Genomic DNA, 26,772 nt, shown 5'->3' with positions numbered 1-26,772 from the left:
TGATTTGCTGACTATCCCACCAGCATTTCAGGAGGCTCTAATCTGCCTTATTATTCCTGTCAGAAAACTCTCAGGTGGCCAAGACCAAAAACTTCTGCTCCCTTCCTAACAATGCTGCAACTGCTTCTGAGCTACTCCAATGAAACAAAACTTACCCCCCCAAAATCAATTAAATAAAGCAGTTTGATTTCAGATTCTGTGTCACTGAATCAAAGTCAACCCCCTGAGGGGACAACAGAGGACCTGGCTGTACTCTTGAAGTTTTTATAAAGTGTTGCATCAACTGTAACAAGCTTTGAGAACAGCCATAATCAGCAACAACACTGTGCAGGTGTGCTGCTTACACCGTGAATGTGCAATGTAATTTCTGAATAGTAACTGATGAGAAGAAAATAGTATTTCCTTGATTTCCATTGCCAGTGCGTGCTTTGATGTATAAAAATACCCTGCTAGTTACTTCTGAGTAGGGCAGATTGATCTCCTAAGTTGATGACACAACATAAACTTGGATATTAGATTCTTGGTATAAAAAAGCACTACAAAAATGACAAGACAATAATGTCACCAGTCTTACTTGAGACCACACATATATATGAATATGCAAGTTGGCATTTTTTCTCTTAGACATCAAATGTACACATTGTCACAATGTCTTGATTTTCCCTAATCTAATTTTCCCAATAGAGTGATAAAACTTTTTGACTTATTTTCTATTTGTTACTTATAAACAAGACCACTTAGCAGCACTATTCTCCTGTTTAGAATGATTCAGCCTGCTTTGACATAGTTTTTTGATATTTGAAACGTTTTAAAGACAGATGAATTGCAAAATCCATTACATTTATATGAAACTACCAACAGAATCAAGTCTGATCTCAGTGATATTTTGAGGATTTAGAAAAAAGATGGTTCACTGTTTGTTTATTATACAGAAGGTGAATCGCAAGGAAAAAAATATGCTGTACCCTCATCTCTGTTTCACCAAACCAATCATTGTACTCAAATACTGAATTTCAAGAGATGACTTGCATGCCTAAATTCAGACCAAATAGTATGTACCAAATATAATCCATGCTCAACATAATGTGGTAAAGGTACAAGGTATTCTCTATTTATTCTGTAGATGATGTGATCATGAAATTTAATAGTACCTGTCACGGATTCAAGCAGAGCAACTACAAGATTTTCTGAGAAGTGGTACGTTGTACACTAGTTTTACTTCATTGTTTTGTAGGTATAATGCAATGGAGCAGCTCTCAGAAAGGAGCAGGTCTTTGTGTGAGTAGCTACAATCTTTTTCTTCAGTAGCTAATGACAGTTTAAAATTAGAAGGTAAAAAAAAAAAAGGCATAAATATTTATTTTGCTATCTTCCAATACCTGGCTAAGTTTCTGTAGAACATGCTTTGCTGCTGGGCACTTAAGTAAGACATTGTAGCCCATTAGATGATGGATAGTCACCGTGACAAATTTAACTCCCATTTATCTCAGCACAAATTTAAGATGCCATTTACAAAGAATTCTCACAGCTTTGTGCTGAATCCAGCTATATCCTATCAGTATTTTGGAAAAGCTGCATCTTCTGTTCAAACAGAAGGGGACAGGAGAAGCTAAGTAGCAAACTGACCTTGCTGCATCACAGGACAGGCAAATTGAGAGGTCTCTTGGAACAAAAGAGTGAAAGCAGGATGCCAAAGCCTCTTTTGTCTTCTCTTTCCCCTACATCTGGCCGAGCCAGGCCTGCTGCTTGTTAAGCTTTTGAGAGCTGCATTTGGTGATGCAGCACTGGATGGCAACTTGGCAAGTGCTGGCCCATGGCATGCAGGTGCATTGCCTGAGGTCTGTTCTGCCGAACCAAGGTGCCCACCAGAGCCTCGAGGTCTTTCTGCAGCCAGTGGAGAAGGACAGGGTACTTTAGGCTGTGCTGCACCCTGCTGAGTTCCTGCTCCCCCTTGCTATTGTATGGAGCTGGAGACAACCAGATTCCTTACTAAAGGCACCTCAGTCTGTGTGAATGACAGGATAAAACCTTAATTCTCCTGCAGTGGGACTGAGCCTGGAGAGCCAGTTCTGTTCCAAGTACTCGAGGACTACTATTGACATAAAGGAGAGCTGAATCAGATTTAGGCTGCTGCCTAAGGATCTGTATATAGCAGTGTTGCAGAGTAATCCCACTAAGCCAGTATTTCCTAGCATGCATGGAATGTCTCAAAATTAAAGCTCAGTACCTACATAATTTAGACATCTAAGTATATTTCCATTAAGATAAAACTGTTCAGAAGGAGTTTAGATAGTTTACCTTTTCCTCTTCCATTCTTTACACTTTATTTTCAAGTTAAAAGAAACCTGAAAGAAGTACTCCTTCCACAGATTGCTTTTCCAGGAGCAGCTGAGAAAGCTGGAGTAACAGGAGTTCAGCTACCAAGCACTTAAGGAAAGATCTTACAAAGTGGGACACCTTGGGATTTCCGTCAGAAAGCATTTGTGAAGGAACTGCATGTGTTTTCTCTATTTCTCCATAAGGTAAATGCTGGAAACTTCTGACAAGGGCTATGTCTGAACATATACATATTCATACATACAAGCACAATGGAGTTAGGCTTTTCTCAGTGGTGACCAGTGATAGGACAAGGGGTAATGGGTGTAAATTGAAGCATAGGAGGTTCAAGTTGAATATTCGAAAAAATTTTTTTACTGTAAGGGTGACAGAGCCCTGGAACAGGCTGCCCAGGGGGGTCGTGGAGTCTCCTTCACTGGAGACATTCAAAACCCGCCTGGACACATTCCTATGCGAAGTGCTCTAGGTGGCCCTGCTCTGGCAGGGGGGGTTGGACTAGATGATCTTTCGAGGTCCCTTCCAACCCCTAGGATTCTATGATTCTATGATTCTATGATTCTGTATAAAAAGACAGAACTCATGGTTTGGAAGCTGGACCCAATGGGAACACAGAGTTTGAGTCGGAGCAGGGCTGTGGCTTCTCTCCTGGGCTGGGGCTCTGGGGGCCACCCATGAGATGCATCTCAGGGTGTTTGTAAGGGCACACACCCCAGCAGCTCTGCTGCTCAACTGGGACCGTGTCACAGCTCTGCCTCTGGGCTCTCGTGACTTCCAGAGCAATTTTGCCTCCTGAAATTATATATAAGATCTCATTGAATCCTTTTCTGGCTTTATACAGTCTTTCTAGGCACTGTGAGATTGTAAAGTATTGGTGAATGGGATTACCCTCTGTCATGTAACCTGCTGACATTTGAAATGTTATTTTAATTCTCCTTTTATTCATAGAAGTTCTTAAAGTGTCAGACACCATATAATTTTCCTTAACACAGATCGTCTTATTTCCTACTGTAGAGAAACCAAACCACCACATATTATGTGAGCTGACATTTCTTAAACTCCATAACATATAGAAAAAACCCTGTTGTATTATGTTTTAGATTAATACCTTGACTTCTCTTTCATTTCATTGCACTAAAATACTTAAGTCTACTGGGTAATAAATATTCCCTTACTAACCCTTCTAAAAATCATTACACGGGGACTAAAATTTGTTCTGAAGACATTTGATTCTAAAGGACAAACAGTGGAGAGATTATTTTTCTTGAGCAGACTTCCTTTTCACATTTGCCTTTGCTTCACTGAGTATATAATGAAGTTCTCTTACATGCCATATTTCAGCACCTCTAGACTTCTGAAATGGAATTTTAATGAAATCAGTGGCAAGACGGAAAACTTGAAACACAAGACTAAGACTCCTACTTATGGAATTTCAAGCATTATCATATTTCTACTTACATAATTTATTTCTATTCTAAATACAGTATAAAAATTACAAATGTTATTGATAAAATAATTTTGAAAACACAGAGTGTACCTCCTGGTACAGGGAGCAAGGGAGAAAATGACTGGGCTGTAATATTCTCTCTAGTCTTTAACTTGTTCTCTATGGTTTTTAACTTTTATCCATCCGTATGAGAAACTGCAGGGATGGAAGCAAATGGGGAATAACCTGTCAAACAAATCCTGCTTTTTAGCTAACCCCTAATGAAACCAGCATCCAAAGGACAGAATGAGCACTGCTGCAAAATACAAGGAAGGCTTCTACATAAGCCTTGCCAGGAAGCAGACCTGGCATAAGACATTCCCTAAGATGAACCTTCTCAAAATGTGCTTTCCACACAGGCTCTTACGATTAATGAGGGATAATTTATTTGCTTTTTGTCAATGATTCACACTAGCATTCAAAAGAAAAAAACATTCTTTATTTTTCAATGCAGGCATTTTATGACTCTGAGAAAGCCTAGTAGATGAATGCTTTCAAGCCACGAAAAAAAAAACAAAAACAAAAACAAAAAATCCAAACCAAACCAAAATAAATAACAACAGCAAAAAAAAAAAAAAACCAAAAAAAAAACAAAAAAACCAACAACAACAACAAAAAAAACCCCAACCAAACCAACCCTCAAAACACAACGGATTCAAAAGATCAAAACCTGGCTTTACCAAAGAAAAACAGCAGCATCTTGTCCAACAATGTAGCAGAGATGCTAACCAGCTGTCAGGGGGAGGCAGAGCAATGTCTTCTGTGCTGCTGGCAGTGGCCCCAGCTATGCTTTGTCACTGGGCTCATAATGAGGGAAGCTGCTGTGATTTGGCAGGGGAATGGTGCATTTTTCTTGACATTTCCCTCTGGTATCTTTTTATAGCTACATTTCTGCTAATTAACCTCACCTCTGAGCCTGCTTCCCCTTCAGGTGACAAAAAGCCCCTCCAGTCACACCTCATTTGATCCACTTTGGGTTTGAACAGCACCAAATAAACTCAAGCAATCAAAATGTCACTGTTAACCAGAAGCAAACAAAAAAACCACAAGATTCAACTTAGGGGATACTTGGCCTCGAAATACCCAAAACATGCCTTTTCACCCAGGAAACTCCTCTCACACTGCAGTGTTGTGTGTGTGAAAAGAAGGATGAGCTTTCCCATATGAACATACATGAAAATGTCTGTGTTGGGCCAGATTAAGGGCTCACGAGGTCTTTATCACACATCTGAAAGCTCACAGTGATAAGGAGTAGAAAAGGAAAGAGCTCAGGGGGAGGTTTAGCTTGCTATGTACTCCCAACCTCAGCAACCTCCCCCAAGTCTGGGGACTTCCAGAGCTGAAGGTTAAACTCATCCTGCTGCCTCTAGCAGCATTCAAGGGATCTTTCCCTGTGCTTATGAGGTCTGTTTTCCTTGTTTGGACACAAGTTCCACTTGCTGAAGGATTATTTACTTGCCATAAAACCCTTCAATTATCTGTTTTACCGTGACAGCTTGTAAGATTTTTCTTTCATATGTGCTAATATAATTGCATCAGGCCTTTCCCCCCCCCAGACCTCCCTATTTGCTCCTTTAAAGTTGATTCCAGTAAATTTCCTCAACCTTGTGGAATCTCTTATTTTGAAATTATCTATTTCCTTTTCCTGTTTGACTTTTAAATGATGACTGATTTCCAAACAGCATACGAAATCTTAATAGCTTTTCTATGGATATATTTTGAAACACACATTTATGGGATCTAAACATCTGCTCTTCACATCATCCCTTATCATGTGGGGTTTTTGTCTTTGCAACCTCCTTGTTTTCCTTCAGCTTTTCACAATTCCTGTCCTCATCCAGACAAGGCAGGGGGCAGTACAGCTGCAGAATTTAATTCTTTCTGTTTATATCTGGGATTTTGGGTTCCTTTCACCTGATAGTGGGAACTGTTAATGTCTGGAAGCCTTCCTCCAGTGGTGGGACTTTCTCTGCCATATGTACGTTGTAGCTTGATATTACCTGTTGATGGATTTCCTTCCACCAAGGCTCTGAAACAATTATTTGGCTAATACCCTCAAATTAAACAAGGAATTTTACTCCATTTACCTTATTTTTTTAGAGTTATAGGACTTACATAGCACCTTAACATTTGTTGATCTGTTAGTTTTGACATATTTTGTTTAAATAGATTATTGTCAGCATGGTTTTTAACTGATCTTTGTCCTGTTTTTAATTAAGGAGAGAAGTTTTTTTTTAACTTTCTGCATAGTGGATGATCACCTTGATTTGTGGCTTCCCTTGTCATATTTTTCCTACTTTTGTTTGAAAAAACATTCAGCGAACTTTTTTTTTGTTGGTTTTTGGGTTTTGTTTTGTTTTTTTTTTTTGTGCATGTATGTTTGTGTGTTTGTGTGTGTGTGTGATTTAGAGAAATGACTAAATGCAGTGTTAGGTGAAGAATTACCCAAGATTACCAAATGCATTGGTTCTGGTTTTTAGCAGGCCCAGCTCTGCCTTTTTCTGATCTGTGTAAGGGTGAGAAATTGGAACAGGTGAAGAGAAAAAAAAAAAGGAAAGTTAACTCCCTTCACAGAAGGTTTATATATATGTATTGTCTAAGAGAATATCAGGTACTATTGAACTCCCAGAAGCCCAGATGCCCTGCTCTAACAGCACTGCCTTTTGTAACCACATCCTATCCCAACTCCATCTGCTGCACCCTCATGTTTATGCTCCTGCCCATCACCTACTCAGCCTTTGGGCTCTCAGAGATTGGTGTGGTTCAGAGTGATTCTCTGCTGGCTGCTGAAGCACTACTGTAATGAAGATTAATTTTGACCACAGTCAAAGTGGAAATAAACATCCCACCCAGAAAGCTGTTGCAGGATAGGTCTGACAATTATTCACTGTTCTGAATGTCAAAATTATTGTCTTAAATGCAGTGAACTTTGTTTCTTCTCATTCACAAAAAATATTAAACAGAGATTCTGAAAGACACAGATCTGATACAATGAAACTTGGTGCTGAAATTGAGTATCAGTGAGCATGGTGGTCCATCCCCAAACTACAGCAACACTGGCTGGCAGCCTGGCCCTGCATCCAAATTTGCAAGCCTTGACTCTGAATAAAATTAATTAACACAGAGGTAGCACAACAGGGTGAGCAGCAATCCAGCTGCCAATCCTGGGGTAGACCAGCTGGAATTAGCTTCAGAATACTTGCCCTGCAATCCATTTCAGAATCCAGAGGAAGCTGACTTCACCAATTATAAATCCAGCTTCTCCAAAATACATTGGAAGACCTCATAGGAGATGTTTCACCTCTGCTTCCAAAACAAAAGGAATTTTCAAGCCAAAAGACCAGGAAAGAATGAAGAATCAATAACTATAAATAATGATCTAAATCAAAATCTGGATGCACCTGGAGGCTTTCTTACTCTTTTATCTCTTATTTTAGGATTACTTTTTGTTTTTCCAGCAACAAAGTATTTTTCACTGCCTTTAAATTAAACGTTAATTCACTTTTCAAGCCACACCGTGGAAATCTGATCAAAGGCAAATGGTTACTAGTTACTAAGTAGCAGTTAAATTCTGTAAGTATGGTGTTACCTACAAATTCTCTTTTAAATAGCAGCACTGAATTAAACATATCAAAAGGCTCTGGAATCAACTAACATAGAATTATAAAATAATTTTTGGTTGGAAAAGACCTTTAAGTCATGTACACGATTACACAGATACACCCACAAGATATTGGCTAAAACAGCTTATTTCCCATTAAAATGAATAGAAATAAGACATCTGAGTCCCTTAGGCTTGTAAGCTTGAAAATCTCTTCCAGCATTATTAAATGAGAAAGTTATTCAATTAGTAATGGTAAGGGAGGATAAACTCTGCCTGCCTTAAGTCTAAAATATGTAAGACCAGATTTCCACGGAAATAAAAGATAGTCCAGATGTAAGAGGCTGTGTAGGACATGAAAGATCTGGATTTAGCTCCCTGCTTTGTCATGGACTTTTTGCAGCTTAAGTAGCTGTGGTGTACCTCAGGTCCACATTTGTACTACAGAGCTGCTCTGGTCAGCCAAATGGCTGTAAATCTCAAATCACTCAATATTGCAAGCCACTCAGTACTAAACCAGTGACATTAGGGACAGATGAGAGCATATATCTACTTTTCTGCATTCACTTTGTAAGCAAGGCTCATTAACTTTACTCCCCAAATACGACCAATGGTCATTCTTTCTTTAATAGATGTGTTTTCACCACAGAGGTGAGCTTGTGACTCTAAATCTTTATTAAGAGTGATTTATGCAGTGAAAAGGCTGGTAATAGCAAATGATTTTTTTCTCAAGCACTACATGTACCCCTTCCTGGGGTAGCTTGATTTTGAGGCAGTGTGGTGACATTCTTGTATGACCTGGCACAGCTGCAAAGCACCTCCTCACTTTGCACAGTAACTTGTGCATCCACGTGCCCAACACAGAGAGAGGAGCTGTCAGTAAACATGAGGGAACAGCTGTCCCCTGCCTAGTTAAGAATTCTGCCCTCCACAGTTGAAGGAAACACAGCTTTGCTTTCCGAGAAGGAATAATCTTACTCCCAAGGAGTTCAGTTGTCAGACCTCCTCAGTCTCTGTAGTGAAGTTCCAGGCTATGGATTAAGAGATGGCAAACTGGAGAACATTTGTATGAAACCCTATGGCTGCTGCCTTCTCTTTTTGACTGACTGGTCTGATGATGAAAACAACTTACGTGAGATATAAAGCCAAGAGGTTTTTAAGAATTGTGGAACATTGCCATGGTTTTAGGTGCCATGACCCTAATATGCTTCAGCACATTTAGATAGTTGATTATTTTGCTGATTATTTTGCTCTTACTCCCTACCTTGTCCTTGGCCTTGCTTTTTTCTGATCTCTCCTTGGCTTAGGGAAATTAAATGACTTAGACTGCCTATCCCATTTTTCTTGAGCCCTTACCCTGTCAGACACTGTCAGCTCTACAGCTCAAATATTAAGTTAATTTTACAGCATGCAAACATAGTTATCTAAACTGCATGAATCATTCCAGCCAACATGCATCTTGCTGCAGATATAGGTTTCCTTCCTTCAAACCATGACAAGCCTGCCAGGGCACTGACACGGGGCTCTGTCCCCCGGGCAGATTGTCTCCAAAAGAGGCTGCAGAAGAAACAGCATTCACTGGCACAACTGTGGATGCAGATTTTGCATGGAAGGGGAGGAAAAGATTTCTTCTGCAGTTCAGACACAAGTTGTCTTTGTGTTTTACTTCTTCATTTTGATCTATTATCTCTCTCCCATTTTTTTCAGAGCACTGTAAATCTCCTTGAACAGCAACTGCGTTTCAAAATAGCACCCTTAAGCCTAGGAAATCTACCTTATCTGTGACAACTCAGCAAACAATGAATGCCAAAGTATTTGACATCATTGTATAAATTTATCAGGGTCTTTCATCCACTGAAAAATGACAAACCTCTTCTTTTTACACACTAGATCACTCTTACAGCAGTGCACACTACGTGTTTGCCTTTTTGCTGTAAAGACCTCAGGACACTAAGGTCACCATCCCCCTGGAGGAGAGATTTCACTTTAGAGAATTGTTAAGACAACAGTTAAAATAATACTAAAATATAAGAATTTTAGTAAAAATAGTCAATAGACAGCACTCTGGGTTGTTTTTTTTTTAATTCCTAATTGACTCCTTCATGCATATATAACAGGAAAAAGAAAACAGTATTCATACAAATATGGGAAACTGTCAGGGGAATCCCAGCTAAAAATCTCAATTCTTCTTTCAAGTTTTACTCACGTAACTCAGTGCACGTTCAGTGTCATTACTGTGCCTGTAGGTGTTATCTGCCTATGACAGAGCAGTGGAAGAAGCATGGGAAAGAACTGCTTCTTCCATCCATCACCACACAGATGAAGGAATGGTTATCACACTGAATCCTGCAAGCAAACTGACCTGACCAAGGGATTCCCTGCTTAGTCTGTATCTTTGAAGCATTTTCTCTCCTGGAAAGACCCCTCTTGAGTTCAGCCTCTTTCCTGATGGATAACACTCCTTTTCACATAACTGCAATATGGGGAAAGGCTCAGACCTTCTGAAACTTATCTTTCTGTCTTGTCTTTTAAAAGGGAGAGGGAAGCATCATCACAGAGATTTGCTGTTGTGCCTCCTTGCAGGCACTGCGTGTCATGGGCTCTCCTGCAGCTTGCACACCAGCTTTAAGCTTGACTTCCCAAGCACATCTGTGCCTGCACTGTGCCCTTTGCAGCTGCACCCACTGAGCCTCTTCAGAGAAGCCCTGAGGGGAGAAAGCCTCCATGAAAGACTGGCAGCAATTAAACCCTGTAGCAACTGGGCTCTGTTCCCACTTCTCCCTCCTCCTCTGGAACCTTAGGTGGGCTTAGGTAAGGGTTGGGGGTTGGGTTTAAATCAAAAGAGGAGGAAACAGATGATGCCAGAGTTATAAATGCTGAAGTTACTTTAATGTGAATGCAGTTTTGCTGAAACCTAACAGACACATTATCTGGGGTTCAGTGCAATAATGGATATATCCAAGATTAGGGTTATGTTTCCAATTTCATACCCCCTTGAACTAAAGAAATTGTTTTCTAATAATGACAGAAATCAGTTTGAGAGGAAAGAACATCTGTGAAACAGACACATCAGCTCTCTTCAGAGGAAATTAATTTGCTTTCAGAAAAGAAAAGCATTTCAGAAGAGTGTATTCTCCATACAGGCATTGCTAACATCAGTGGCACAATATTGTACTGAGACTTGTCCCACCACATCATCCCTGCTAGTTTAAAACTCAGAATGCTTCCTAAAGAGTGTGTCTAACCCCCACCTATCATCTCCATAGCACTCTTATCAAGCAGAGAGTCCTTCTATCCAACATCTCTCATCTTCAGTTGGCTACTCTAGTTAAACTCTATTTAAAAAACTCTCTCTTCACCCAAAACTACATATACATACACATAACAAAGTGTGTTGTTTTTTCCTGAATTCAACAGACTGAAGAAGTTACTGAAAAGCTAATAGGAACTATTCACTATTTCAATGTTATGGCAGCATCTAAAATATCTCATGTTAATGAAATGAAATCTGTGCACACCAACCTCACTGCTGGGGAGTAGAAATTATTAACCTAAAATTCAGATGAAAATAAAATAGTATCTGCTTCACTGAAGCATGTATAAGGATTAATGAAAGGGTGAAATGCTGGCAAACAAAAGGACTCATAAAATACAATATTTACCAAAAGAAACTAAATGCAACCAGCAATTAATAAATTGCTCCTATCTGTATGATCCTAGAATTTTTCCACCTAAAAATGGCCAAACAGAACCACAATCAATGTGACTGATTTGACCAAGACCACTTTAGAACAGACTTTGGGTGGGTTGAAATTTACTATGGATATTTTTTTAGCTAAACAAGTTCTTTTTCCATTTTTTTTCTTTCTCATCTACTGTTTTTTCAGACCTTTACATCTTGCTTTTCCTCTCTTTTCATTTTTCATGGTAGGAAAAAAATTTCATTTTTCCTCTTATGAAAATGCAGTCATGAGGAGAAGCAGGAAACTCAGTGCATGAGGCTAAAATGGCACCAGGACACACAGCCACTACCTGATCTGGCTTAGTTCATGGGATTTAGCTTGTATACCCTCTAAAATAATTGGCCAGCTCTGTTCAGGTTTTTTTCCCATACCATTTATTGACCTTTGGAAGAATAAACAACTGAAGTCCAGGGATTTCTTATTCTATTTCTTGTAAAAAATAACTTGGACTTCTCTCAGATTTTATACTGTCTTGTATAATGAACTTCACTCTAGCATGAAACCAGACCATGCTCTGTCTTCAAATTCAAACCTTCATGTATCATTTATTAAAGTAACAGAACACCAGTCTAGATTTCTAATCCTGCCCAGAGAAGCAAATTCTTTCTTCCCAACATACAAGTTGCTCATCAAGGGGATCCACAGGGCTTTCAGCCTCGTGGCTCACCTCCTGCACAACCTGCAGCCTTGGGGACCTGGTGCCACTCTCCTGATCCAAGTTAAACATTTTCAGACACAGTAAACTTCACTGCACAGACCTGCAGTTAGGTAACAAACTAAGATGATGTAAAAAATCTTGAATCATTAGATGAAAAAAAAAAATGCCAACCACATGGATATCTTTTGGTCATGGGCCAAAGGAAAGGCATGAGAAGCCACTTGTGTTCAGTGTGAAGGGTGATCAAGTTTTCTGCTAGGACACAGGAGGAAATAGTGTCTCAAAATGACTTCAGGCTTTTTTGTCTTTGTTTTGAATTCCTGAGCAGGGCCTACCTATTCCAGGAGCTTTAAGTGAGTTTCCAGCCATCTCAGTTGGAGACGCAGAGGTGGCTGGTTATAACTCCTGCCCAAGGCATTGCCAGTGCTTGCTATTCCTTCAGTTTCCTTATGTATTGTCAGTCAAGAGACCTAACTGTGCCATGCTGGCCTAAGAGGCTGCTAAGAACAGAACAGAAATGATATAGCTCAAACTTACAGCCTCTGCTCTATATAATGCCCAAGAAATTTGTCCTTCCTGCATGAATTCTCAAAAAAACCTGAAGAGTTCAGTCAAACAGGACCGGGCATATATGTACATACCCGTTTTATATTAGATGCTTTGTCTTTATTGTGCTAAATGCTGGTAGGAATGTTCTAAAGCACTTTGAAGTCAATGTTAGTGTTTTGACAGAATTCAGGGGCACTAGGCATGATTTTCTGTCCTATAATCTCACAAAATATATTTGCATGGATACATAGACCATAGACTGAGATACTTTTGGAACAGTTTTTTCAAATGGCATAAAATTCATATAATAATTTATATCACATTTTTAAAAAATAATATACAAAAATATGGAAGCTTTCTTGGAAAATAATAGAAATTGAAAGAAATAGAAATGGAAGCCTGTAACACTTTTAGATGGTCTCTTGCAGTCTGCAAAAAAACTACCTTAGCAACATGCACTGTTCTCCAGAAAATCCTCACAAAAAACCAAACATAATGGTAGATATTTCCATACAGTACAACAGATAGGTCATCCAGGAGCATTCATTAAGCAATCACACAGGATCACAGAATGTTAGGGCTTGGAAGGGACCTAGAAAGATCAAGTCCAACTACCCTGGCAGGGCACAATCACCTAGTGCAGGTCACACAGGAACACATCCAGGTAGGTTTTGAATGTCTCCAGGGATGAAGACCCCACAACCTCACTGGGCAGCCTGTTCCAGTGTTCCCCAAAAGGAGATTGCAGTTCATGAAAACAGCCGTATGTGAATGTGAGTTTGTAAGCAAAACTTGATGCCATCGTCTGCCACAGAAACCTGACTGACTGAAAAAATGGGGCCAGCTCAGGATTTCCCAAAAAATTCCATCTCTAAGAATACATTAAACCTAAGGAGGCTGGACTGTCCCAAAGCTTGCCAGCAGCCACCCACTTCCATTGCAGTGACACCTGAAACCACCACTGCCACTTGGCTGTCCTTGGGATACCTCTGGCCTGTGCCATCCCTGAGCTATTTAAAGCCATGCCTAACCCTTGTGGTTGCACCAGGAGGGACCCAGTGAAAATGAGTCAAGACACCGAACTCCAAATAACAGAAAGGCCTTCTACAGTGAAGCTCATTATGCTCCTTTTGAAAAAAAAAAATAAATCTCCCTTTAAAGCTTTTTTGTGAAGAATTTTGCTTCTGTTGGAGTTCAATTTAACTTACCTTTTGAGGCTAGAACAGAAAAGCTTAGATAATCCTAGAAGGTGGTTTTTTTTTATTATTAGTCCAGTGAAGTGACAGCTTTTAGGCAGGAGCTTCAGGCAACACAAAGCAATTTCCCACAAGCAAAAGGCATAAAAGTATCTCAGTGAGGAATGAACCAGAGCCTCAGAGATCAAGTTAAGACTCACCCAACCTCAGGAGTTTACCTCGTTATTCAGACAAAAATTCTCCTCAGCCTTCAGGTTTGTATTCCACGCTCTGGAACCTGCCTTTCTCTCCATTTTAGGAGAAATCCTATATGAATATTTATAACAAGTATCTACAAGATGACTTGAAAATTCAGCAGATACGGTTCAGGCAATATGTAGAATCTTAAGTACCAAGGGAAAACAACTTCTCTGATTGCCTCCACCATCTCACATTTTTTCTCACTGAAATATTATAAATTAAAAAAGAAAAAAAAAAAAAAAAAAAAAAAAAGGAGGGGGTAATCTGTCAATAATATCTATATACTAACAGATAGGATATACATGTCTAAAAGCTCCAAAAGCATAAAATACTTTTTCTGAAGTAAAGGCTACTTTGTTAATAGGTAGGCTGAATGGTTACAGTGCCTGAGTGTGCTTTTCAAAGACAATTTGCCCCTTTCCACTGTTGCTCAAAATCAGAAGAAGACCTGTCTCAGGGATGGTGTGTGCAGATCATGAATTCACTTACTCCTAATGCCATAATGTGCACATGGAAAGGATACTAAACAGTTAACCAAATAACTTCAAATGTGGGGCTGTTGTCTGGGGCCCCACTGGTGCAAATCAAATACAGTTAAATATAAATACATTTACTTATCCCACCCAAAAAACTGGCCTTATTGCATGCCTTCCCAAAGAGAGAGTTACCCAGGTATGTAAACAGTGTAGTTTTTGTAAGAAGTCTCTACTGGGTTACCTTTTTGATCTCAAAGTCACTTTGAAACAGCTGTGCCAGTGTCACATGCTCGTTTTCAATATTCCCTCAAAGGACCTGGGGTTCAGTGCTATGCATGAAATAGTCACACATCTTCATCAAATAGAAAACTCATGAGCCTGCCATATGTCATGGTAAATACCATGCATTTTTGATGAAATAAGTAATATGTGGAATTTTTTTTTGTATTCCTTCTCACTTGGGAGTGTTTTTTTGCTCTTCTTCATCTTGCAACAAAATCAGAGTCAAACAGAAAGGTCAGCTTGCAAGTTATCATAGAGATTTGTTATATTCTCAGATTTACAAAAGCAAGATGGAACCTGTTAATCCAGACAGTAAATGCAGTCTCTTGCTTCTGACAGATTTGGTTTGGATTATCTTTCAAATAACATCACCTTCACATCATTTAATTTATTAGTGTGGCTCTCTGACATCTGATTGTTTCCAAGTATCTTAACATGAGAAAAGACAACGCACTGGCAGCTGCTTATGAAAACACAGAACAGAAAGGCAACATTTTTAGGACATACGATCTGCTTCTGGGTGAAGGGAAAGGCAAAACACCTCAGCCTGTCCACTCAGGCATAACACAGTTTAAGTGACATGTCACAGCTGAAAATCTAGCCCATGGGATGCCTATGACATTAGGTTGGGGGGGGGGAGGATGCTGTAATGCACAGAACATTTCCCCATCCTAATCAGAAATACTGCACTGCATTTTTTAAAAGGTTTATGCAGTTGACACTGGTCTATGCTCAATTTATGGTAAGAGTTACAAAAGGTAAAAAAAGCAGTCACTGCAGAGGCAAATTGCTCTCCTAACTTAAGGACATGTGGGGCTGGGGTAAATTGGAATAATGCTTTCTATCCATTACAGTGAAGGATAGCTGTCCTCATGCAGGTTGTACCTGCATGTAATTCACTGTAATCTCATCTATCCTAAATCCCAGCTTGTTTCTCTGTGCAAGAACTCCTGTGTGATTCTGTGAGTGGTGTCACAAGTACAGATACACTCTAGTCCTTACTTTAAAACTTTGTCTTGCAAAACATTACCAATTAGATCTTATTTCTGAATATGAAGAACAAATTTCCCCAGTTTTTAAAATAACTACTCTTGGTTTTTTTCCCCATTTAACAAGACTCATCATTGATCCACTTTATTTTTCCTTAATGTATCCATAAATCCAGAATCAGCGAAGTTCCTTCTCACAGCTCCAGGATTAAAGATCCCTTCCCTCTGTTATTACTATGAATGGGGATTCACCCTGGTGCCAGTACTTGCAGCCAGTGATAGACTTACTGAATATGAGCCACTGCATCTTTGCCTCTGGCACTGCTTCCAAAAATTCAGCATCTGATCTACTGACAAGTGAGTGTCAATAATAATCAGGTCGTTTCAAGGGACTTTTTACTTTTTTTCCTATAGTAGTTTTTAGTAAGTTCTTTTAATAAGTTTACAGCAAGACCTTTCAGCACACCAAAGGTAAGACCTCAGGGCTGGAGGGAACTTGTAGGTTGCTGAGGTATCAGACACCTCTGGCACCAGACAGATCTGATGGCAGCTCTGCTCCCATGATACTTAGGCTGACCAAAAATGCTGAATCATGGGTTACATGATACTTCATATAAGAAGTATAAAGAAGGTAAATAATCTTTTAATGACCAACTCTGAAGTGAGTATACACAAGCTTTTAAACCAAAATCAATTAACTACTGCCAGTCTACTGTGTTCCTTGATATAATATCTATTGAAAAAAACAATATATTCACTTATCTTTCAAGACAGAACATTTTAGTTATTAAATATGAATGACTAGGATCAAATAGAATCTCTTTGTCTTGCAGTCACATTGACTGACTTTATCATTTGGCACAAAAAATAACTTCACCTTAAGAGCAGTGAGTGGTAATGAGTGTGCTGGCCAGAAACAATGGTGAGATGAAGATACAAATTTATTATCAGTGGCTACCCTCTCTGCTTTATCATAACTTAGCTTCTGTAGACAAATGTCTTGAAAGTCTTGGGAACTGTAATGTAAAAGGCTCATGACAGGATCCCTCACCCCTGCATTGAGTAAGGTGAAATCAGAGGTCAAACAGAAGTTCAACTTACACATCAGCTAGAAACACCACTTCTTTTCCATGACTGTTACCATGGCCTGAGGTATTCTATATACAGTACAAAACCTTTGGGAATTAAAGTAGTGGAAAAGCCACTCCTCACACTTTGAAAAAGAGACAGTCTTAATTCTCTGTCATCTGCATTTCTGGTCTACAGTTATATGGGAAAGCACATAGATTATAAAGTTTTGTAGAGAGAAATGTTGTCAAAACGAGGATGGCACAGGATATGTAAATCTAAACTGAGAAGGGGACATAAGGAAGACAAGTGATCATATAACGAAGAACCCAAACATAGCAAAAAGTTTTTTTTTTTTCATTTAACTAATTTAATATTCTTAGTGCAAACATTCAGCAGTTACAAGACACTTTTCTTATGTGGAGATAACCTTTCTTCACAATACAACCAAGCAGTTAAAAGTTTTCACAAAGTCCTCTGAGTACAAATGAGGTGACCTTCATCAAAGAAGAACCAGTAGTGTGTCATTAATTAGGATTCACCCCTGAATGAACACTGTGTGACAATCTAGAATATTTAAGGGCTACTGAGATGTCTTATATGACACTCAGCTCTGTTCTGAAGTCATGCATAATGACCCATCTAATTTGCACTTATTCCAAGACCACTCTTAAGCTGCTCTACAAAGTCACAGACTAAGTAGCAGTGGCCCGAATCTCCTGGGTTTTTTTCCCCCAAAGGAATTTTTTCACCTAGGGGATTAGTTACAGAACACAGCACACATGCTCCTCATGATTTCCAGTCAGGCTTGGGATAATTATACCTTCTGTAATCTACAGTCCACTAGTTAGCTGATAAATTAGTGTGTTTTTCCCAAAAGGAGACTACTCATGTTGCAGTCAGTAATGCAAAGAAAAACAAAACAACCCACAAAAAATCCCCAAACCATGAAAAAAAAGACCCCAAGGAAAAACCATATTAACAAAATAAATAAAGACAAATGAACTGTGCAGTGAAACAAACATAACTTAAGAGAAAATAATTTCAATCCCACCAGGTTCCACATAACTTTAAGAAAGGTAAACCCCGTGCTTCATAACCACACAGGCAAATATTTTACCTTTCTGTGTATGTACATCAACAGGGGTTTTACAAGAAATCAAGGACAGAGTGTGTCTGACTAGCACTTTTTTTTTTCCAATGACTTATTTATACTACCTTCACTTAGTAGTCCCACTGAGCTTTAAGGAAATGTTCATGTGAGAAAGATTGAGTTGCATGAGAAAGACCTGTAGAATCAATTCCAAGCAATTACTCTCTAGTTGTGTCCAAAGGGCCAAAATGGGATATAAAACATCAAAATATGAGTGCTATTTTTTATAATGTTACTGCAAGGTACTTAAAATACTCCTGTAGATGAAAGGTATTTGAATCAGTTTCAGATATATTTAGGAAGATCTAGGTTCTCCATTTCTCCTAGATATTTCACTTACTTCTGCCTTCATTCTCTCTGTATTTATAATAGATCATCTATGTTGGAAACATTCCATGTTTATTAGGAATTTAGTCCAAATGAGTTTCATCAATACAAAACAAGTGTGAGAAAAAAACCAAGCTCTTGGATTCTACAAACTAGAATGAAAGATGAGCTTCTGCATCAACACTTTGAAGGAAGCATCAAATTTATGGGTTCATTTGATTCACAGTCTTCACAAAGTAAGGCCCCTCTCTTTTTAGGTGCACTAAACAGAACAATGTAACATATACATAGTTAAAAAGGCCATCAACTCAGCTAGGTTCATCCTTAATATCCTAGTCCAGAAAGGCACTGAACTGGAAGCACTTATGCAATCCAACTGGACTCTATTCACACCCACTGAAATTAATGCTCAAGTCTTGAGGACTTTCTAAGTACTGATGGTGGGTCAGAGCTGCTACGGCTCTGAGGAGATTGTTGTAAGTGCAACAACCATGATCAGAAAACCAAATTATTATTATTTTTTATCTTCCAGCCAAAAATTCTAAGGTGAAAGGCAAGACTATTCTGGAGAAAAATGGAAGTATCCTGACCCCACTCTGGAGAAGGTCTATTCTGCTTCAAACATCTTTGCTGTCATTTTTCAACAATATGTTTTCATTTTGTTTCACCATGCATTAGTAAAATAACTTTTCTTTTTTTTTCAAATGGAGCTTTCACAAGATACTGGTTGCACAGTAAGTATAAATGAATGTCTGGTCTAAAACCTCAGGTGTTACTCTGATTTAAAGAATGCCAGGCTCCCATGAAACTCTGTGACTCAATGCCCAGGCTATGGGACTTCTCTGGGGTGTAGAATACATTAAATCTCCATTCTTCCTCATTTCTAGCAGTGCTTCTCATTTCATATCACTGTGCAAGTCAGAAATGGCCACACTTCAGGACCTCTTTGTCTTAATCCTACTTATAAAGCTTAAAAATGAGAACACAGGAAAATGGAGGCAAATCTTTTTTATTTCTCAGTTAAAACCTTTACTGAACTCAGATCTTTGCTGGATCTTCTTCAGAAGATTCAGAAGCAAGAACTTCTGTGCTTAGCAGATATTCATCCATGACTGAGATGAGGTGCATGCCTGCATTTACTAAAATTAAAATCACTCATATAGAAAAGCCTCCCTATACTGTGCAAAGTATTCCTTTCTTACTAGCTAACCACAGTTTTCATTCCTTACCACACACACTTCTTGTGCTCTCCTCTTCACTGTCAGAGAAGCTGTAAAATACCTGCTGCTCATATACTGTCATCTTTTTGAGTCTCACCTTGCTGAAGTGAAGTCAATGGCAAACCTCTGATGACCTTGAAAGGACAAGGATTTGTCCTGAGATGCCTAATCTCAAATGGGACTCCCCCTTAATTCAGTAAGCCTTGGATCAGACCTAGAAGGGATCTTAGCAGAATCAAGAAGTGACGAGACACAGCCATGTATCAAAACCACACCTGAGTGTTTATCTCACATTCCTAATCTTTTACGTGGAAGGGATTAAAAAGCAAGCTGTTCCTGTCAGCTGCCTGGGTGCTGTACAGGATCTGAGTGATTGAACAGGCATCTGTAGGATAGTTACATATACCTTATAACACGGTTCAAAAGGGAGAAAATATTTGAACTGGGGGCTTCACAGTAGTATTTTCTCATTTGGTTTCCAACTTTCCACTCTCAAAATCCCACCATCCTTCTTATTCCTAGAGAGGAATGATGGTTCTGTCTCTTGTTTCAGGACAAACTAGTGACTTACAACATAAAGGAACAAAAGACATGAAAGCTGAAAGTGATAGTATCCAAACACTTCAGATAAAACCTTGCCACAGAGCCTATGATGGATCCAGATTGTCTGGAAATATATCCAGCTCATTACAACATTATCTCATTTTACATGCAACTCTCCTTGTTTGCTTATGTTCCCCAAGCCTGAATGTGCTGTGGCAGATTGTACTCTCCTTTATGTCATTCAGATAAGTTTCTACAGCCATCTGAGATACCATGGGTGTATCTGGCTATGATTTTGGCTTATATATATAGTTAGAGACTGAGGGTCACTAGGAAGAGAAACTAAGGGCATGTAAAATGGTGGCTTCTGGCTGCTAGAATCACAGAAATCACATCAAATGACATTTATTCTGACAGCAGGAAACAGAAATAATGAAAATCATTGCAACATGTATGCATGTGCAGTGTGAAACTCCCTGTAGCAAGAAAGCACAGCGCTGTAACATTCAAACAAACCCGGAGATAAAAAAGGTAAAAATAAATATTTAAGCATCTTGGGAAATGAAAGAAACGACCATTTTAATTTGCAAAACCTGAGGAGAAATCTGACCTGAGTGGCCAGAGGGGGATTTTCCTTAAAGCTCAGAAATGGCCCAACTCCTTTCAAGCAAACCTGTGATGGGGCACTGTTATGTCATGAGAAGGGCTTGGTCAATGGCAAGCACTCATGCAAGATTAACTGTCCTACATTTCTGCATTTGTTCACCAAGCAAAAGAACAAATGCAAGTCACCAGCAAATGACCCAAGAATCAGTGTTTTAGTTGTGCTCTATTCATCTGGTCCATCTTACTGCGTTGACTCCTACCCAGTCTTAGGAAAACAATAAAGAGGGATGTGTCTCAAATCCTACAAGCCCCAACACTATAACAAAAAAACCCAAACCAAAAAAGGTTCTACAAACAGACACCCTGTCTTCTCTCCCCTCAAATCTGCCTACAGGGTACGATGTGGGATGCAACTGAGGCAGCACCTTTGGCCAGAGTATCTCCAATCTCTGACATGGTGCCACGAGGAGGAGAGGTCTGTTTCAGGCCACAGCAGTGATGTTTCAAGCTGTGCAGGGGTGAGAAGCTGGTCCCTGACTCCTGCAGGCTGTGTAGCAGCTGTGTCACATATGTGCTCAAGGGGGGCTGATGGATGCTGGCTTGTACCAGGGGATCGTGGTGTGTAACATGGCCTCCCTGAAACCTTTTTGGCACAAATTATGCCCATCTGCTTCCCCTCTGCTCCTTCTTCTGGAGAGGAACATATGGCCCAGAATCTGTATCTCAGAAGCAGAAAATGTATTCATATCATTTCCTAAATTATTTTGAATACTTCATTATTTTTTTCTCCCATAAGCTTTTATTCCAGTTATGAACCTCATATTCCAGCACAAAAAATAATTTCTGTTACAAAAGTCCTCGCTTAAACAATAAGGCATCCCACAATGACAAACAAAAATAATTTTAAAATATATAAAATGAACCTCAATAGTAAGAAGTTGCTATTGCAAGCAAAATCTTTGCCAGGATTCTAGTTGTTGTCCATTCCACCATCATAATTTTATACTTACCTTAGACAAGTAGCATTGCATCCAATAACAAATCAACAACAGAAAATAAAGCTATTGTTAAGCTTAATATGAACATCTAAACACCAAGCATTTGCACTATGAATGACTGAAAGTGGAGACAAGATTCCACAATTTTTCTGACATCAAATAGTGCCTCACATCACAAATAGAACAATGAAGTTCCTCAAGAAGCAAGAAAAACTTATAAATAGCAGTACCAATATCTGTGTGTGCAGTCCTGCTTCCCTAGCAAGGGCAGTATTTCCCACTGTTGTCAGTGAGACTTTTGCCAGCTTGCCTGTTTGAAAACAGCAGTACTGGAACATGGCTTCATCTGAAAGGCTCCTCTTTTCTTCCTGAATATGTACCAATTTTACACATATATGTCTATATGTATGCATGCATGTGTGTACATATGAATATAATATACACACATGCATATATGTGTATGCACAGATATATGTAAGTGTCTGCTTATATGTTCTTAAGCATTTTAACACTTTTATTCAGAACACTCTAATTCTTGATCACAATATAGTATAAGAGAAGGCATACTGCAATCCTTGCTCAATGTAAAACCATGCCAGACAGGGGCGGTCAACACTGTCCTTTGACAATCTACCCAGCACATCTTACGAGACAAGGACACCACACCTGTGCAAGGCCTGGAATATGATGAGGAGCAATATCAAAACATATGTTTCTCATAACCAAATGTTTTTCTAACAAATAAGAGGGTAGTGTTCTCCAGCTGTATTTTCATCGAAGCATTTAATGTGAAGTCTGTTAACAATCACACAGATGTTTCTGATTATATGCAACAGAAGTAAAGTAGAGCAGTTGCTTAAAATCAACTGAGGTCAGCAAGATTCCTTCTGCTGATTTCAGTGGGTTTTAGGACAGATTTGGGTGCATTCACTTAATGATAAGTAGATTTTTAGATTACTCTCTCTCTAAATATTTTAGTGAAATTGATGATTCCTGCACATCAGATACATGGGTTGTGAAACCATTTTCTACTTCCTTTAAGTCTAGTGCTTATCCTACCTTTGCAGCCACAGATGAGTTGGGTTTCTCCAGCAAGTCCCAGAGCTTCTTCCTTTTCTCTGGGCAGCAGGTATTATCAAACTCTTCTCCTTCTCTCTCTCGTAATGTCTCTGCCTCTCTCCTCAGCTCCTCATTCATCTGCTCTTTCTTTTGATGGTACCTTGCCTGGCAGCAAGATTCTAAGTATATCTCATCAATCCCCCAGTAATCAAGCTCCTGGCCAAAAGAAAGAGCACACATTTCTTCCATCATATGTAGTTTCCCTGTCCTGTAGAAATTCAAAATGGAAGTGAAAGCCCCTGGGTGCCGATCAAAAAAATATTCATTTTCATTTAGATTATAGTCATCACATACTTCTAGCAGAGATTCGTGAGTATTGCAGTCTCTGAGCTTTCCTAATCGTGTCCTTGGAAGTCTGTCCAAAGTCCTCCACAGCACTTCATGGTTGAGCCCACCAACATTTAGTTTAACCCTCCGTGAGCAGGCTTTGCTCCTAATGATTTCCACTGGTTCTGGAGGCAGAGAAATAGTAGACTTTGAAGACTTTTTGCTGATCCCTGGTGGAGCCTTCTCAGCCATTCTGGAAAGGATGCAGTTGTAACACCAGAGTCTTCAGGAGAATGAGCTTGGAAACTACAAATATTTGGGCAGAATCCTCTTCAGACAGACAGCTCCATTCCTGAAGCTAAAAAAGACAAAAATTTACAATATTACAATGTAAAATACATTGCTCAGTCTCCCTCTGGCTCTCTCCTTTTATGCTTTCATATGTAGATGAAAATTTAATGATGGTAATTTGCTCTCTCTACAGTGAGGCTCTTCTGTGGCAGTATACAGAACCACTGGAACAATTGGAATGGTGAGAGCACTATGTTTAAACAATGGAAAAATTCACTATATTCAGAAAAATCAACTGTGATAGTTTGTACAGAGGATCTGGTTTTTTATCATTTCATTTGGGTTTTTTTTAAAAAAACAGTTTCTGATGCAGTTATGTTAGCTTAATTTGATTTACCAATAAATTTGTGAGGTGTGCTAAGGGAAAGATTGTAAGGATACCTATCAGGAAAAAGTGAGACAGAGGCTCTCTTCCCTGTAATTGAAAAATCAAAACTGGGAGATATCAAAACCGAATAAAACAGAACCTCTCAAAACCTCCCATAAAATGAAACTGCTTCCTTCTATCTCCCAGCTGAAATCTTGATTGCTGTATTATTGCATGGCCAAACATTACTAATCAATTTAGAACAGCCCTGAGGAGAAAGACTTGGTGGATGAGAAGCTCAACGTGAGCCAGGGGTGTGCACTGGCAGCTCAAAAAATCACCCATATTCTAGGCTGCATCAAAAGAAGCATGGCCAGCAGGTCAAGGGAGGTGATTCTGCTCCTCAACTTTGCTGTTCTGAGACCCCACCTGGAGTACTGTGTTCTGTTCTGGAGACCTCAACACAGCAAGGACATGAAGTTGTTGAAGCAAGTTCAGAGGAGGGACACAAAGGTGATCAGAGGGCTGGAGCACCCTCTCCTATAAAGACAGAATGAGGTTGGGGTTTTTCAGCCTGGAGAGGAGAAGGCTACAGGAAGACCTTTCAGAGGCCTTGCAGTACCTGAAGGGGCCTGCAGGAAAGCTGGAGAGGGACTTTTCATAACAGCATGTAGTGACAGGACAAGGAGTAATGGTTGTAAACTGGAAGAGGGTAGATTTAAATTAGGTATTAGGAAGAAATTCTTTACTATGAGACACTGCAACAGGTTTCCCTGGGAAGCTGTGGATGCCCCTTCCCTGAAATTTTTCAGGGTCTGGTTGGATGGGGCTTTGAGACACCCAGCCTAGCGGGATGTGTCCCTGCCCATGGCAGCGGGGTAGAACTAGATCGTCTTTAACATCCCTTCTAACCAAAACCATTCTATGATTCTATGAAACAATTCAATTGCCATCCTGATAAGTCAAGTTTTTTAGCTACAGCCAGTGCTGATTTCTTTACAAACAGCTCAAAAGAATCCTAACTCTGTGCAGCCAACTGACCAGTAATATGAGTTATATAGGCAAGGACTGTGCATCCCATTCCTTAGCTCCTCAGTGTCTTGGGTCAGTTGCAGTGCTGTTTTGGAAGAGGGGATGCCACTGGGGTGGCTCCTGTGAGACGCTGCTGGGAGCTCCCCTGGTTCCAGTGCTGGGGCTGGGTCTGCCCAAGGCCAAGCAGATATGGGAAGCTGGATGTGTCTCTGTGAGTAACATATTCAAGAAAGGGGGAAAGAAACTGCAAAAACAAGCTTAAAAAATGGATGTGCAGAGCAGAATAGAGGATAAAATGAGAGAGCAACACCAGAGAAGACACCAAGGTCAGTGAGGAAGCAGGGGGAAAGGTGCCCGAGCAGAGGTTTCCCCACAGCCCATGGTGAGATGGCAGCTCTGCCCCTGCAGCACATGGAAGAGCAGAGTGGAGCAGTCCCTGAAAGACCACAGTGGGGTACGTGTGGATTTGTAGCCCCTGAACTGTCACAGGTGGCAGATGTGAAGCAGCAGCCCTGTGTGGAATCACAGAGAGGGTCAGATGTGGATCTGCAGCCATGTAGGACCCCGTGGCAGAGGAGGTGACTGCTCCCGCAGCAGCCGTGACTCTGTGTGCAGCCCAGGCTGGAGCAGTCTGTGCCTGAGGGACTGCACCTGTGGGAGGGACTCATGTCCCAGGGGTTCCTGAAGGACTCTCCCCCATGAGAGGAACCCCGCGTTGGAGCAGGGGAAGAATGTGAGGAGTCCTCCCCCTGAGGGAGGAAGGAGCGGCAGAAACACCATGTGGGGAACTAACCCTGAAACCCCCTGCCCCTTCCTGTGCCCTGAGGGGGAGGCAGCAGGGAAGGGATCTGGGGTTGGAAGAAGGGAGGGGTGAGGGTATGAAGATCTGGCCATGTTTTCTCTTTCTCCTTGTAGATTGAATTAGGTTTTTTCTTCCCAAGTTGAGTCTGTCTGTTTTATGCCTGTCACTGTAATTAGGGAATGCAAACCTCCCTGTCCTTGTCCCTGCTAATGAGCCTTTGGGTGGATTTTCTCCTCCTTGTCCCACAGTGGGAGTGGGGGATGAGCAAGCAGAGTCCTGGTTGGTACCGGCTGGGCCTGAACCATGACACTCAGAAAGGCTCTTCCCTGCCCTAGTTGTTCACCTCTTGAGTTGCTGCAGGGACACAGTTGCACAACAGCAATTCCAGTTTTAATAATCCGTAAGTGCGTCCTCACTCCCTGTGCCTGCTGCTCCTGGGAACTCTGAAGTGCAGCTTTTCATCACCAAATGTAGAGTCCCGGTATCGAAAAGGAAGGAAACCACCCCCCACCTCTACTGTGATCAGTTATCTGACACAGTGCTTAAATAATAATAATAACCTAGCAATGGTATCATGGCCAAATGGAAGAATATTAGGAATGCTTAGACAAACCTGCATTCTGAAGTAAGAAAGTCCTCTTTAGGGCTTTCCCTGAGGTGAAATCACCTCCTCTCCCATTCTCTGCAAATCAGCAATTCCACAGTCTGCTCTTTGGTGCTTTGGATTTTTGTTTTGTTTTTTGGTTTTATTTTGATTTTTTGTTGTTGTTTTGAAAAATTTGGTGAGAACAAGAATTTGATTCTCTTTGCAAAGTATCCATGGAGGTTGTGATGGGACAAACTGTTAGCTACAAATACCTCAGGGGTAAGCACCAGGGAAAGAAAAGAACTATTAGTTCTAAAATGCCACGGTGGCACAAGAAGAGCTGGGTACAAACTCACCACCCAACAAGATGGCAATTTGAAAGGGAATTACAAAGCCACAAGGACCAGATCCTCACCAGAGCAATGGGGATCTAAACTAATGCTTTAGTAAAAGTATCAGGAAAAACAAATAATTATTTCAGTGTGTCACCTGACATGCTTATACTGGTGTTGACTATGTTGCTAGTGTTAAAATAAAATCACTATACATCATTATATCTAAACTTTAAAAGTTCCTCCACCAACAGATAAATCTATACGAAGACTCAGGCAGTAACAGACTTCCACATCCAAAAACATCAGGGAAAAGGAAAAATTCCCAGAGCCATATTTGTATTTACAGAATATTTTTTTTTTTTGGTTCAGTGCACTAATTACTGTCTTATTAACATCCATGATGGCAACATCCCAAAACACCACCAGGTTTCCAGTTTCACTGTCAAGCTAAACCTACAGCAGAAACACAAGGGCCAAAATATTCTGCTTCTTCCTACCCTGCCT

At 40.1% G+C, this 26,772-nt stretch overlaps 1 protein-coding gene across 2 annotated transcripts in view; it reads right to left on the bottom strand.

The window, feature by feature from the left end:
- Nucleotides 1–26,772, bottom strand: part of KCNB2 (potassium voltage-gated channel subfamily B member 2) — a 193,712-nt gene that overhangs the window by 152,276 nt on the left and 14,664 nt on the right. For both annotated transcript variants that reach the window (XM_030444108.1, XM_030444107.1), the window contains one exon: nucleotides 22,529–23,213. In XM_030444108.1, the coding sequence (XP_030299968.1) occupies nucleotides 22,529–23,107 (579 nt within the window). In that variant the 5' untranslated portion in view covers nucleotides 23,108–23,213. The remainder of the gene's footprint in view (nucleotides 1–22,528; nucleotides 23,214–26,772) is intronic.

This window comes from Calypte anna, chromosome 2 (assembly GCF_003957555.1).
Source record: "Calypte anna isolate BGI_N300 chromosome 2, bCalAnn1_v1.p, whole genome shotgun sequence".
NCBI lineage: Eukaryota > Metazoa > Chordata > Aves > Apodiformes > Trochilidae > Calypte > Calypte anna.
Note: the sequence above shows the minus strand (reverse complement) of the source record. Positions and strands in the feature narration are given on the sequence as shown.